At 33.7% G+C, this 14596-nt stretch overlaps 1 protein-coding gene across 5 annotated transcripts in view; it reads left to right on the top strand.

Moving 5' to 3' along the window:
• Positions 1 to 14596, top strand: part of ZNF280D (zinc finger protein 280D) — a 116044-nt gene that overhangs the window by 61772 nt on the left and 39676 nt on the right. For 4 of the 5 annotated variants that reach the window (XR_003006259.1, XM_024767770.1, XM_024767771.1 and 1 more), the window contains 3 exons: positions 4140 to 4202; positions 9615 to 9733; positions 9884 to 9920. Coding sequence is in view for 4 of the 5 variants with exons in the window: in XM_024767770.1 (XP_024623538.1) it covers positions 4140 to 4202; positions 9615 to 9733; positions 9884 to 9920 (219 nt within the window). In the remaining variant the exon portion in view is untranslated. Of the gene's footprint in view, positions 1 to 4139; positions 4203 to 9614; positions 9734 to 9883; positions 9921 to 10527; positions 11957 to 14596 lie in introns of those variants that run through there. The other variant, XM_024767772.1, reaches the window with a different exon arrangement.

The raw sequence follows: 14596 nt of genomic DNA, 5'->3' as shown, positions 1-14596 counted from the left end.
CTATAAAACCTCCACATCCATTTTATTCTAAAACATTCCCAGTTAGCCCAACTCCCTTCTACCCTTATCCCAATTCCCAGTGAGCCCCAACCCTGCACTTCATTGTCAGGACACACAATCTTATTCATGGTTAGCCTCATGTGGAACTGAAAGCTTCCACTGCCACTCTTAGGGTTTGGTAAATCACTTTTCCTTTTTCTCTACTTCATATGTACCCTTGCCTCACTCACTGCCTTAGGTATCTCCCATTGAATGGCCCAACCACTGCTTCTTCCCAGTATGAATTCTTGTTACAGGCTTGAGTTTTATATGTACAGAAACTTCATTTTCTCCAGAGGATGAGTCCCTTAAATCCCTATCCCATACTACCTCTGAACTCTCAATTGGTCTTTTCCCCTCCAGTCTCAGACTGCTCTTCTCCAGAATAAACTTTCTCCCATACTCATTTTTGACAAGTGGCTTTTCCTTATTCTTTGTTAGTCCCTGGAATACCCCTGTCCTTCCTTTCACTTTACCTTCTTTGAAGTGTCTGATCACCACAACCACTCACAGGGATCATTCCTTGCTTTGAGTTGTGTGCCATTCATCTGTTCTGCCTTTTGTTATTTTTGTTTGTATCTGTATTATCTCCTTGAGAAGAAGGGGCTCTTTGTATTTACCATGTCACCTAGCACATTACAAACAGCAAGTGAGAGTCATTATTGTAATTATAAAAGAAAGCCTCTAAATAAAATCTCAAAAGAGGATATTAAAAAATCTTATGCAGTTGGAGCATTTTTGGAATAAGACTCTTACAAAGAAGAGCATCATTAAACATATAATTTTTAAGTGATTTTTTTAAAGAAGTAGCATTATTTGGGTTTGGGTGTTTAAATTATTGCACCCTGTTTGCTTATAGCTTTTAGGTAGCAGTAGAAGTCACCTGAAAAAATGAAAATGCATTACTGTGTAATATTGCTATTATTCTTCAACATTATGTATAAGAAAGGCTTTTTTCTCTACATGTAATAGAATTAAGGTAACAGCCATAAGTACCTAATATCTCTTTTTGTAGCAGAGCTTACTGTTTGCTAAGAAGTGTGGTAAGCTGGTGGTGAAGAATCTGACAAATCTGGATTTGAAACAAAGCTTCACCATTTATTTATTACGTGTGTGACTTTGGGCAAATTACTTAACTGATTCCCATTTTCCTTTTCTTGAGGAGAAAGTTACTGTGATTATCAGAGGAAATGTACTTAAAGTGCTTAATAAAATGATTTGCACTTAGGAGATATTCAAGTAATTTTAGGTATTATTTCTAAATTGTCATTATTCAGTATCGTAAAGTCCTTGCCTTTAATTTTCACAATTTAGTAGGAGAGATATATTTACCTAGCTTAATGTGATAAATGACTGTGAGAGCCCAGAGAAGGTAACGATGAATTCTTTAAACAAGAAATGAGAAGGTATTGTATAAATGACATTTCATTTAGGCTTTGAAGGATGATTTAAAACTTTTCCAAGGAAAAAGAAAGCTGGTATAACAATTTGTTCCTATATAATAATAAGACAGATTCCTGAATTAATTTTTATAGGATATGCTTTAGTTCATTATATTTTTTATATAGATATATTGGCACTAAATAATAGTTATTAGAAAAACAGTTAAGATTATTGTGATGGCATCATAAATGGTCTTCTGTCCACAACCCACCCCTTCGGCCCTTTTCCATTTCTTCCTTTCTTTTGTTACTAATATCTGGTCAGGATATTTTTTGGCCTAAAATCCTTTACCTTCCTAATATTAATAGGATGAAGTTCAAATTTTCTGGAGAATGTAAGACCTTTTAATATCTAATTCCTAACTACTTTTCCAAGAGCCTTCAACTCTTGTTTTCTTTGCTTTGCCTGGAGTAAGTCAGTATATGGACCTTCCTAACTGAAATGTACTACTAATTGTGCTGACTTCTCCATTTACCTGCAGCTTTCCCTCATGCAACCACAAAACTGTGTGTGTGTCACTGTTGATGTTTATCCTGTGATAATGAATATATATTCACTTGTTTAGCAAATGTTTATTAGGCATTTATTCTGTGCCAGATGCTTTTTGACAACCTTCCCCCCCCAAACCCTGGACCATGAACTCTAAGGCAAACAACCTGCTTTATTGTATCATCAACCTCCAGTTTGGTGTCTTAATAGTAGGCATACTGTCAATACTGTTGCATACTTTTGTATTTTTTCAGAGGTAAACTTTTTACTTGTATCAAAGCAAGATGGTCAAAGGGAGTTTTTTTTGCCTCTAGTCTTAATTGAGGTATAATTTATATACAGTAAAATTCATCTATTTTTAGAGAATAGCTTAATGAGTTTTGATAGTTATGTATATATAGTCTAAGTGCCTTTTCAAAACCTAGATTTTAATGTTATGTTTTACTGTATCGTAATAAAAATCTTAACCTTTTTTTTTCCTTTATTAGATTATTTCCCTATTGTTATTAACTTTACACAGGTCTATTAGGAAGAAGAAAGGTAGTTTTTTTTCCCTCTGTTGGTGAGCTACAGATCCACTTTTCCATTCCTATAATACACAAAACTAGAAGAATGGAATTTGTGTAATAAATATAAATAAAATGACAGTATAAGTCTTTTTTTATAGGTAGGGAACTCTAAATTAAAGCTGGATTCAGACAACTAAAATTTTAAAAGTACCAACATTTTAATAAGGTGCAAGTTATAGACAGAAATGGAAGCCATCAAAAGACCCTAAAACGTAATTTTTTCCTCTCCTCTTACCAAATAAACCGAAACAGTCTGTTGAGAAGGAAGAAAGAGCTTTTAAAAGTTACTTTTAAATCTCATTAAAAAAAATAATTTACTTGGTTCACATTATTTGGGAATCAGATAAAATCTGGGACACACTCTGAGGAAACAGAGTTATGTGCACAAATTTTTGCATATTATTTAAGTGGTTCCCAACCTCTCTTGATGGTTTCTTCCTAAAAAAACCATTCAATTATTTTTGTCATGTTATGCTGAATTTATAAACTCTTTAGTAGTAGTTATCCCCAGATTGAAGAAATAACTATTAAAAATCTTCTGAGAATGTTCTCTGGGGATTATAACTGGTCAGAGTATTTCTTTTCCCATACATACATGCTCTGCTGGTGATGGTTGCCTTGTATCTGAGACTTAGAATTGATTTGGTGTGTTGGCTACTTTAGGTCTGTCATTGCAAGCTGCTGCTCCTCAAACTTTAGCTTGCATAAGAATTACTGAAAAAGTTTGTTAAAACAGATTCCTGGGCCCCACTGCCAGAGATTAATTCAGTAGCTATGTGGGAGGGGGGGTGGTCACAAGACTTTGCATTTCTACATAAGCTCCCAGATGATGCTCATGTTACTAGTCTATGACTCCACTTTTATCTGTGCTAAGTAGTACTGTGCTAAGCTGATCCTGGTTTTCTAGTATAGGAAAGCTTTCCTTATCAGATTTAAAAGGGTGTGTAAAAGCTATCAGCATCAGCTACAAAGCTTGGTAAGGGGTTTTCTGTTCTGTGCTTAGGGGAAGCATTGTTTTAGCTCAAGAGTTCTGCTTTAATTTGTTTTTTTAAAAAAAACCTCTACTAGTAATTGCAAAGAATTCTAAATGTTTGATTTTACAAATCCATTTTACAAATGCCAACAGTGGCATTTAGCTCAACTACTGTTAACTTCCAGGATAATTTGGAATCTACTCCCCTTCCTCAACACAAACATGTTAAGTTGGTAAAGGATTTTTAAAATGATTCTTATTGGTAACCATTCATATTATAGCAAAAATGTTATTAGCAAAACTTTTAAATTGTTTTCAACTCTTAACAGTTGAAGAAAATAATTTGACATGCTTTACTTTTTTAAACTCTTGAGTATTTCCTTTTTTTATGTGAGGGTGAGGTGCTGATTGTATAAGAATATGCTTAGTGAAATACATTTCACTAGAAAATAGATAAGTAAGAATGTAAGCTAAAATGCTGAAACAGGGATGATGAACATTATATTATTTATATCATAATATTTTATTCAAAACTAGAGATTTAAGTATAGACTTGATATATAGCTAATAAATTAATATGACTTACTGTATAGTAAAATTAATAAAATCTGTTTTGTCTCTCCCAGCTTTCATAGTAATCGTCCAAGTAAAAGGTTTTGTATCTTTAAGAAGTATTCAGAAGATCTCAGGTAACTAGTTGATCTTTTAAATTTTTTTCTATTGAAAAATTATGACTTAAATCTTTTGTATATAACATTTTTATTGAGATACAGTTCATATACCATGCAATTCACACATTTAAATTATACAATTAATAGTTTTTGGTATATTCACAGAATTGTGCAGTTACCACAGTTAATTTTAGTACGTTTTTATCACTTTAAAAAGGTACTCTGTACCCATTAGTGGTTATCTCCATTTCCTTCCAATTCCTTTCATCCCTAAGCAACCACTAATCTACTTTCTGTCTATTTAGATTTGCCTATTCTGAACATTTCATGTAAATGGAATGATAAAATATGTGATCCTTTGTGATTTGTGTCTTCCATTTAGCATAATGTTTTCAAGATTCATCCGTATTGTAGCATATATCAGTGCTTCTTTTTCTTATTGCTGAGTAATATTCCATTGTATGTATATATGATAGTTTGTTTATCCATTTAGGTTATTTTAACTTTGAATCTGTTACGAATATTGCTGTTGTGAACATTTGTGTACTCATTTTTGTTTGGACATGTCTTTTCATTTTTCTTTAGTATATATCAAGGATTAGAATTGCTGGGTTATATGGTAACCCTATGTCAAGCCTTTGAGGAACTGCCAGAGTGTTTTACAAAGTACCTGATTAGTCTATATTCTCTCGCTAAATTTGTTTCAGGGGTGACCAATGGTGTCAAGATTAAGTCTTCATGTATTTACACTGTAAAATGAGAACAAAAATAGGGCTGTCCAACAATATTTGATTTAAAAAAAGATACCTAAAATATGTAGTAAAGTGACTAACACTTTTTCAGTTTTGAAGTAAATTTCTTAAACTACTAGAATTCTTGAAATTAGTATGTAGTCTGTATAATTCTTTTTCCTTTTCAAATTAAGAGAAGTGTACAGCTTGCTTACTGTGCAGAAAGAACTGTTGATGAATATTTCTGAAGACACTGAGAATTTGGTTTTACCACACACTTAACTCAGAATTCACTGAGCACCATGTTTTTCACATTCTTCTGAATTCTTTAGACCCCACTGCTCTTTATTTTTGCTCATGTCGCCTTTGCTACCTGAAATATCAGTATGTTTGCTGCACCAAGCTAATCTATACAGATAAGGTTAACCAATAGTTGTTTTGATATTTTGGGTTAGTGGAAAAAATGGAAGAGGGGATGATATTATGTCTCAGGACCTTTGTACTTATTATTCTCTGTGACTAGTTTGCTCTTTCCCAGATTTTTGTATGATTAGCTCCTTTATCTCCTTTGGGTCTTTATTCTGATGAGTGAGCCTTTCCTTGACCACTTGATTTAAAATTATATCCTTTCTCCTGTGCTTTACCCCAGTGCTCTTTATCTCCCTTTTATGCTTCATTTTTCTCTGGATCATCTTTTATCATCTCATTCACTGTATATTTTGTTTATTTTCTGTGTCCTCTCACTAGAATGTGTGTGGTTTGGATTTTTGTCTATGCCAGGCATTGATAGTGATTAGGCACCCAGTAAATATTTGTTGAGTAAATTAATGTATGCATTGAAAATGACTTATGTGGACAATAGGTCCCATCTATGATGTTGGACCAGTAGCTCACAGGGAGAGAAAAATTTGGTTCAGTTTTAAAAATATATTAGTACTAATTTTAAAACGTTTACTGAATTCAAGGAAATAGATTAAGCTATATTAGAGGTTGCCTATACTGAAAATTTTTATAAGAATGAAGAGTTTTATTGCATTCAAAAGATGAGATTTTTGATTTTCACCTCACTGTTGTTAAGCTCAGTTGTGTGTTTGGTTTTTAAATGAATCATATGATTTTAAACCTCCGGGATGTTTTTCTCTCAACTTGAATAAGTCTCAGATTGAAAATTTGCCTATTTCTGTGAATGGAACATAGAAACTTATAATTGTATAGAACAATAATTTTTGTAATTATTCTTTTATTGGAATGGAATATTTGTTCTTTAGCTATTTACTGTGTATCTACTAGGTCTATAATGTAGCAGATCCTGTAAAGATAATAGTAATAATGAAGAAGTCTTGGAAGCAGCCTTCAGAGAATGTACATTTTATTGGGTGGGAGATAAGAGGTGAATGTAAATAACCACAATAAAGCAGGAGGGATTTTAATAAGTGCAGTGATGGTTTTTTTTCAAAGGGGAGCGAGCTTACTTTACTTGGAATGATCTACATAGGTGTTAGTTTACTTGGCTTTAAAGGATGAGTATTGTTTACACTGATAGAAGAGGTACAGGTGCATTTGAGTTGGAATAACATGCATAGAGGTGCAGAAATGAAAAAGTTGAAGGCGTACAGAGGGGGAATGGTAGTAGTAAATGAATGGAGCATTGAAGTTATAGTGATAATATTGAAATTGGGGGCAATAGTTTTGAGCTTAGAGCCAGATTGTAAAAGCGTTGGAAATAAGGCTAAGGAGTTTGGACTTATTTTGGAGGGCACTGGACAACCTTTGATGTTTTATATAGAACTGAATGAAACTGAAGGAAGGTTGAATTTCTTCTCACCTTTAACAATAGGGTGAATTATAGATGCATGAATCCTATTGATTAGGACTTTTGTGGTAGTTATGAATAATCTAGTAAGGACTTGGGTTAGAATGGTGAGATAGTATTATATCATCTTTAAGAAACTGGGCTCTGGAATGAAAGTGCTTGATTTCAAACCTGATCTTGATCTTTACCAGCTCTGTGTCCTTGGTAAATTACTAAGCTAACTCCATCCTCTATTAAAAAGGTGATAAATTATAGCATCTACCTTTTATGGGTTGTTTAGATTTAGATGAGATGGTATGTCTAAAATTGTTAGACTAGCACAGAATAAGTACTCAATAAATTGTTGATATAAAATGCTTGACATACTGACTGTTTAAGGAAGAAGAGACAGAGATAACTATAGGTTGAGCCTTATTTTCAGAGGAAATGTCAGGGTATTTTCAGAGGCCAGTCAGGATAAGTTAATTTGGGAAGGAAGTACATGATTTTAGTTTTATGAAGGTCAGTTTTTTATGTGCCAGTATGACATCTAGGGGAAAATATACAGCAGACTGTTAGAGTAGAGCTTTAGGGGAGAAGTCAATCTAAGGTAGGTTATTTGTTTGTATTTGTATATTGGTAAAACATTTAAAATTTTAATGTATGTGATGAACTTCAGAAATGTATTTATGCTTTATTAATAAACTGACAATAACAATGATCACATTACATGATCTATTTTTTTTCCACCTAAGCAAAAATAATTTATTAGCAGGATTCCAAAGACCCTCATGGACCCCTAGAAGGAAGAGATACAGCCAGAACATACGAGGGAAACAGCCATCAGTTACTAACATGGCTTCTTTCTAGTCTGACCTGCTGAAGCAGGATGATTTTGTCTGTTATTTTCTCTGGACATGAGTTCCATTCTCCTTTCTCTGTGTAGACTAGCTTTCTCTATTGATGACCCAAACATAGTATTCCTAGCTTCCCACGTTTTCCCAGATCAAGAAATGTGATTATATATCCCAATTACAAATCCCTGTTCAGAGAAGGCTTGAGTTAGACATTCCATCCCTGGTCCAATTAACTATGTCGAGTGGAATAGGCATTTAGCTACTTACCATTGAGACTACTTTTAGTGTCTGTTGAGGGCAGTTTGTTAATAGAAAAAGACTGTAATTATTAAATTTAAGTATTTAAATCTTAACTTTCCTTAAGCTTAAAAATATTCCATTTAGAAATCTAGTACATTTAATAATCACTTTCGGGACTTCCCTGATAGTGCAGTGGTTAAGAATCCGCCTGCCAAGGCAGGGGACACGGGTTTGAGCCCTGGTCCAGGAAGATCCCACATGCCGTGGAGCAACTAAGCCCATGCGCCACAACTACTGAGCCTGAGCTCTAGAGCCTGTGAGCCACAACTATTGAGCCCGCGCGCCTAGAGCCAGTGCTCCACTCAGGAGAAGCCACCACAATGAGAAGCCCACGCACTGCAAGGAAGAGTAACCCCCACTCACCACAGCTAGAGAAAGCCCACGTGCAGCAACGAAGAGCTGACGCAGCCATAATAAATATATAGATTTATTTTTAAAAATCACTTTCAAGCGGGCCTTTAAATAATGTTTGATAAAGTTCATTTAAGCTGAACAGACTAGAATTTTTTATTTTAAAGTCTCATTTACACTTCAATTACCTTTAAACAATGTAACATCATTTATACATTTAATATATTTGATTTTCTTTTAAACAGCTCTTCAGATGCTTGACCCCAAGCTCCCAAGTGCTTAACTCTAATAAACATAATAAATTAAACACAGTGGCTTTCTAAGTTCTCTGAAACATTCACATATTTTTGCAGGCTTAATATTTTAAAATAAAACTCAAAGCTAAAAGTTTAAACACATTTTAAATTAGAGTCTTAAGACCAATTTTACATACTATAATACGCCAATTATGTTTAAATACTTCAAATAGCAAATGCTGCACAGTTTGATCCAATAAGCATAAAAACTATTTGTGAATTAAAAAATGTATTGATGACTATGGGAATTGCTTTCTAACCTTTTTGAAAATTTATAATCATTACATATTTAAGAACTACAGTACTCAGTGAAGTTTTGTTAAGGGAACAAGTAGTTTAGGTCCAGGCAAGTGGGCCAGTTCAGAGTACTGGGATGCTGAGGAACTCAGACTTTGGACTTCAATAGTGAATTAGCTACTTCAATTAATTCAGTGTTATATGAGAATAATACCAACCTTGGATGCTTGTGGTGAGAATAAACTAAATAATATATAGGAAAATCTTTAACACATAGTATACAATGATAGCAGCTACGACAATGATCTATTTTTAAAGGCTTCACATTTCTAATTTTTTCCTCACCTAGAAAACACTAGACAAATGTTCCATTAGAGCACAGACTGTATTTTTTGGTCGTCATTGTATTCACAATACAGTACACTAGTAGTACAGTATGTGTAACGACAGCCTTAGTAAATATACACTGACTAATGTATATATTGTACATTTATATATACTGAACTCTTGTTTTGCAGATGGGCATAGGCACAAATAGACTGTGACTTGTCAAAGTGACCCATGTTGTTAGTGGAGCCAAGACTGGACTGTAGGTCTCTTGACTCTTAACTTTCAGTAACTGGTATGAGAGAGAAAAGTTTATAAAGCAAAAATACTTTCTGTAAATAAATGGTAGTATAATTTGAATATGACTATGACATTTTCTAGAGAATCATTTCAGTTATATCAAGTTTATATAACAAAAATTGAAATGACAGTTATGACACAAAAAGCAAATCACGGAAAAGTATTCATTGAACTGGTGTGTGGATTTTCATAAAAGATAAAAACATTTTCTTTTATACTATTTGCTTTGTTTTTTATAGGGGCATTACTCTAGTGTGCCTTAATTGTGATTTCCTAACTGATGTTTCTGGCTTAGATAATATGGCTACACACTTAAGTCAACATGAAACTCATGCTTGTCAAGTTGTAATAGAGAAAGGTACGTATATCAAATTGTTTTACTTTGGATTTTTGATATTTATTCCGGTATTATTGGTCAGCCGCAGTATGTGCTCTTTACTAAATCGTTTTTCTCACTCATCATATTTCATATGCTGTTTTAAATATAATACTTTTCTTCTAATTTCAGTTTCTGTTTGTATCCCAACTTCTGAACATCTTTCTGAGTAAGTTTAATTTTTATTCAGTGCATTTTACTTTGATGGATTTTAGCACTATTGCATTTTTAAATGTATCATTAACAGAAATGAAAAATATTAAAGTATTTTGTGTTTTTTTTTGTTTTTTTTTAAAGCTGCTTGTTGAAATAGGTTCCTGCTCTATGGAGCTCGTGACCTGGTGCAAGACAAGTTGGAATTTCCTAAGTTCAAAGTTCTGAGATGTTTTCTTACACAAAGGCAGTTAAGCAGCCAAGTTCATGACACTAGCTCTCATTATTCAGCTCTTTTCAGCTTCAAATGGGACTAGATTCTTATTCCACCTTATCTTTGTGTCAGGTTGACATATCTTAACATACTTTTTTTTTCTCCAGTTGGCTCTCTCCAAAAATAGCTTTTGTTGCTATGGTCATTTCTTACTTTGCTTAAAATAATTTGTGTTTTTCTCTGCTGTACTTGACTTCAGAATAATATGTTCCAAATGATACGGCTGTTTGTCTTTTTGTCTGTCTTGTCTGCTTTCTTAATTTCTTATAAGTCTTAAGTTTTTTAGGCCAGATGATTGTCTTTTTCCTCATTCGTTGTCTGTCATTGTGCTATTTTTCTTATTTTTCAGATGGAGAAGCAGCCCAGAGATTTCAAAAAATGTTCAGGGTACACCTGGACAGTGTCCCCCTTCGATGGACACAACTGATGCCTGTTCTCTGTTTCCAAGGAATGTGACTAATTTGACTGTGGGACCTGCTCTAGGTTGTGGTCTCAGGAAATCAGATCTTGGGGAGACTCCCTTCTCTCATGGCTGGCCTTCCATGAGGCTGATGTTGATATAGCCAGAGATGGTATCAAGGCCCACCAAATAGAGCACAGCTTCCCATTGGGGGCTTTGGCTCTTGATCTTAAGCTTGTGGGTCACTTCTGGCCAAGAAAATCAAATCTGTGCTTCAGTGTCCCAGTTGAAGTTTAGTCATTTTGGCTGCTTCCCTTTAATCGTCCTCTAGCACGAATGCATCCAAGGAATACAAAAGCTCTGGTTATTAGGAAATGGTTATTTTTCATATCCTTGGAACAACAGGTCTCTACATTATGTTCCAAAATTTCACTTAGTTTTACTGTTATTTAAAATGTATTACCCAGGAGTAACTTCATAATTTTTTAACAGCATCAATTATCAGATTTTTTATTTTTAAAAAATTTAGTTTAATTTTGATAGCTTGGTTTTATGTTCTCCAAATGTATTGATGTCTATTTTTATATTCTTTTCTTTAAAACTGTTGTGTAGTGTTTGCTTTGTTTTGTTAAGAACTCCAAGATATTCCCTAGAATTCTCTACAGATTTCCTATAGCTGCTTATTTATAGCTTTTTAATTTGGCTGTTGTTCAGACCGTTAGACATGATTATATCCATTCTTATTTTGGGGTTATTATTATTAATATTATCTTAATAATTGTGAGTTCTAAGGTGTAAAGAATTGACAAAACCTATTCTTGGAGACCTTAAAACAAGGTTTTTTTTTAATTTAGTTTTATTTTTTTATACAGTAAAACAAGTTTTAAAGTTGCATATTTGTACATCTAATACATAATACCTACTTAGCTATTAATAGTTCCTTTGGGTAGTGGTAACATTAAAAAAATATAAGGGCCAATAATGCACTTGTTTCTATCATATATAAAACATATTTCCACATATATATTTTTAAAAGTTGACATTTATTTTAGTTACATTGACTATAGCTCTAATAAACAGTTTTGATGCTATTATTTTGTTTTAATAAAAATTCTGTTGTTTAAGTGCCTCAGGAATTATTTACTAATAAAGAATTTCATATGAAAGCTGTAGATTTAATCATATAAATAGGAGCATTGCCTTTATTGTTTCATGGAAGCCCTATTATTTGGCCTGCACACTGAGAGCTGTATCTACTTAGTGCATCTTGCTTTTTTTCCTCTGGCACAATTGAAAGGTCACTGTTTATACTCTACCACCTTATTGAATTTTAATGACATGCAAAATACCTTTTGTGATCTTAGTTGCCATAAGGGTTAGGCAGGCTCTGGAAATATGACTCAGTCACGTTTTTTTACTCTGAAGTCAGAACTTGCTCAGTTTTACTTTGAAACAGATTTAAAGCCAGTATAGATGACTACTTATTATGTAATGTGCTTCTTGCAATTAATAATCAAAAAATTTGAACCCATTAGTTTTAAATTTCCAAACTAATTTCTACGGTAAATGAATAATTTTTCAAAAGCTCTGGAAGTGGCTTGTCTCTCAGTAGGTGAATTTGGTGTTATGCTAGTCTTTATTTCCTTATCTGTCTCTAGGAAGTTTTGTCATTCACCCTCTTTCTACCCAGTTTTTTTTTTTTAATTTAAAAATTTTGTCCAGAAACAACTTCTTTACATTTTTAACATAAGTTCCTTTTTCATTTATAGATATTTGCTCTACCTTGGCTATAGTTTAAAAATATGAGAAATTGTATTCTTGCTATAGCAATGTAGGACTACTGCTTTGTGTTCTTCCATAGGACTCTGTTTTATAGTATTATCAAGTTCATTTTCTTAAAGTTTAAACTCCTAAAGTTCTATCACCTATAACTTCCTTTTTAAAAAAATAATTTAAATAAAACACCTAAGGCAGCTAGTACAAAACTTGTTGATTATAGGCAGTTGGTCATATTTTAACTTTGTGCTAATGAGTTTTAGCTTGAGTCTAATCCCTCCTTGCCATCAGGTTATTCTAAATAGTTTATTCACCTGATCAGAAATTTCCATTTCATGCATGTGTGCTTTTGGTTACCACTGGAAAAAAAATGAGATTGGTTCAGTTTAAGTCCATCGCTATTTTGAGAAAATGACTGCTAAAGTACAGAGACTTGGATTCTTGCCCTATTTTTATGATATTTTGGCATAACTCCTCACCTCTTTGGGCCTCATTTGTTTATTCAGCAAATATTTCTTGAACATCTGCCTTGTGCCTGGCACCCTTCTAAGTGCTAGAAAAATGGACTGAAATCTCTGCCTTCACAGAACGAACATTTTAGTGGTGAAGGACAGACAATATAAAGTAAATAAAGTATATAGTATGTTAGATAGTGGTCAATACTATGGAGAAAAATAACATAGGGAAGGAAGATAAGAAGTACTGGGTGGGAGTTTGGAGGCTGCCATTTAAAATTTGGTAGTCAGGGAAGGTCTCACAGAGAAGTGACATTTGAGTAAAGACCTGAAAGAAGAACTGCATGGAGACTGGTCTGGCTGCAAATAAGTGATTAAGAGGGAGAATAGTAGGAGTTGGGGCTTGCAAGGTAATGTGGGCCATGTGTGTAGGACGTTATGGACCATTGTAAGGAATTCGCCTTTTACTATGAGATAAGTAGCTATTAGAGCATTTTGAATAGAGGAGTGTTTTATACCTCAATAAAAACCACAATCAACGAAAACCTTTAAATACAGAAGAGTGTCTGCATTACCATAGCTGCTGTCTTCGGAATAAACTGTAGAAGACCAAGGACAAAATCAGGGAGATTAATTAGGAGGTTATTGTAATAATCCAGGTATGAGATGGTGAGGATTAAGGCTAGGCTGCTAGCAGTTTAGGTGATAAGAGTTTTGATTTGGGACATGCTTTGAATTTGTTGATGGTTTATATGTGAAGTGTAGAAGAAAGAAAGTTTTGAGGATGATTCCAGTTATTGGTGTGAGCAACCTCAAAGATGGCATTGATATTAACTGAGATAGGGAAGACTAGAAGTAATAGATTTGAGAGGGAAGATGATGACTGTGATTTGGGACATATTTTATTTTGTGATATCTGTTAGATATGCAAGTTGAGATGTCATAAGCATTCACCTGTATGAATTTAGGGGGGTGTTCTAAGCTGTAAATATCATTTAATGTCATGGGAATAAATACAAGTAAAACTGGGGAAAACTGAGTAAGGTTGGTATATGTATCACTGTCAACATCCTGCTTATGCTTTTGTGCTATAATTTTTTACTGTTATTTTGTATTGTAAGATGTTATCATTGGGGAAACTGGACAAAGGGAATATGGAATCTCTCTGTGTTATTTCTTATAACTGCATGTGAATATACAATTATACCAAAATTTTAAATTTAGTGAAAAAAAATCATGGGACTATATGAGATCACCAAAGGATACAGTAGAGAGAGAGAAAGGGCAGGGTCCACTGAGAAAGGGCTGAGCTCTGGGGAATCTGACAATAAAAGGTCAGGGAGATGAGAAGGAATTGGCAAAGGAAACTGAGGAGTGGCCAATGGTATAGAAAGAAAACCAGGGGAGTGGCAGTGTTCTTGGAGCCTCAGTTACCCTATTTGTAAAGTGTGAGTGCTGACTTGTTCTAGACTTCTGAGATTCTATTATTCAATATTGGTTATACTTACATTGTCATAATTTGTTCTTATGACAAGATAAATTTAGAATGCCACATATCCTATTCCCAGTAGCAGAAACAGGGACTCTTTGACCTTGAGAAAATTAAATGTTCACATTATTTCTCAGCGCATTTAACTCTTTCATAGGCTCTTGTAAAAGTAGTTCTCTTATACTTCTATTAAAGAAGGTAAGTAGGTCATTTTTTCCCAGGTTCTGTACTGTACAACTAATGTCCATAATTTATAAGTTGGGGGGAAAAGTTTCCATGGTCAAATAAATTTAGGCAA

The sequence above is a fragment of the Neophocaena asiaeorientalis genome, unplaced genomic scaffold (genome assembly GCF_003031525.2).
Source record: "Neophocaena asiaeorientalis asiaeorientalis breed wild unplaced genomic scaffold, Neophocaena_asiaeorientalis_V1.1 scaffold71, whole genome shotgun sequence".
In the NCBI taxonomy this organism is placed as follows: domain Eukaryota; kingdom Metazoa; phylum Chordata; class Mammalia; order Artiodactyla; family Phocoenidae; genus Neophocaena; species Neophocaena asiaeorientalis.
The sequence above is the reverse complement of the archived record's forward strand: the minus strand, read 5'-3'. Positions and strand labels throughout refer to the sequence as shown.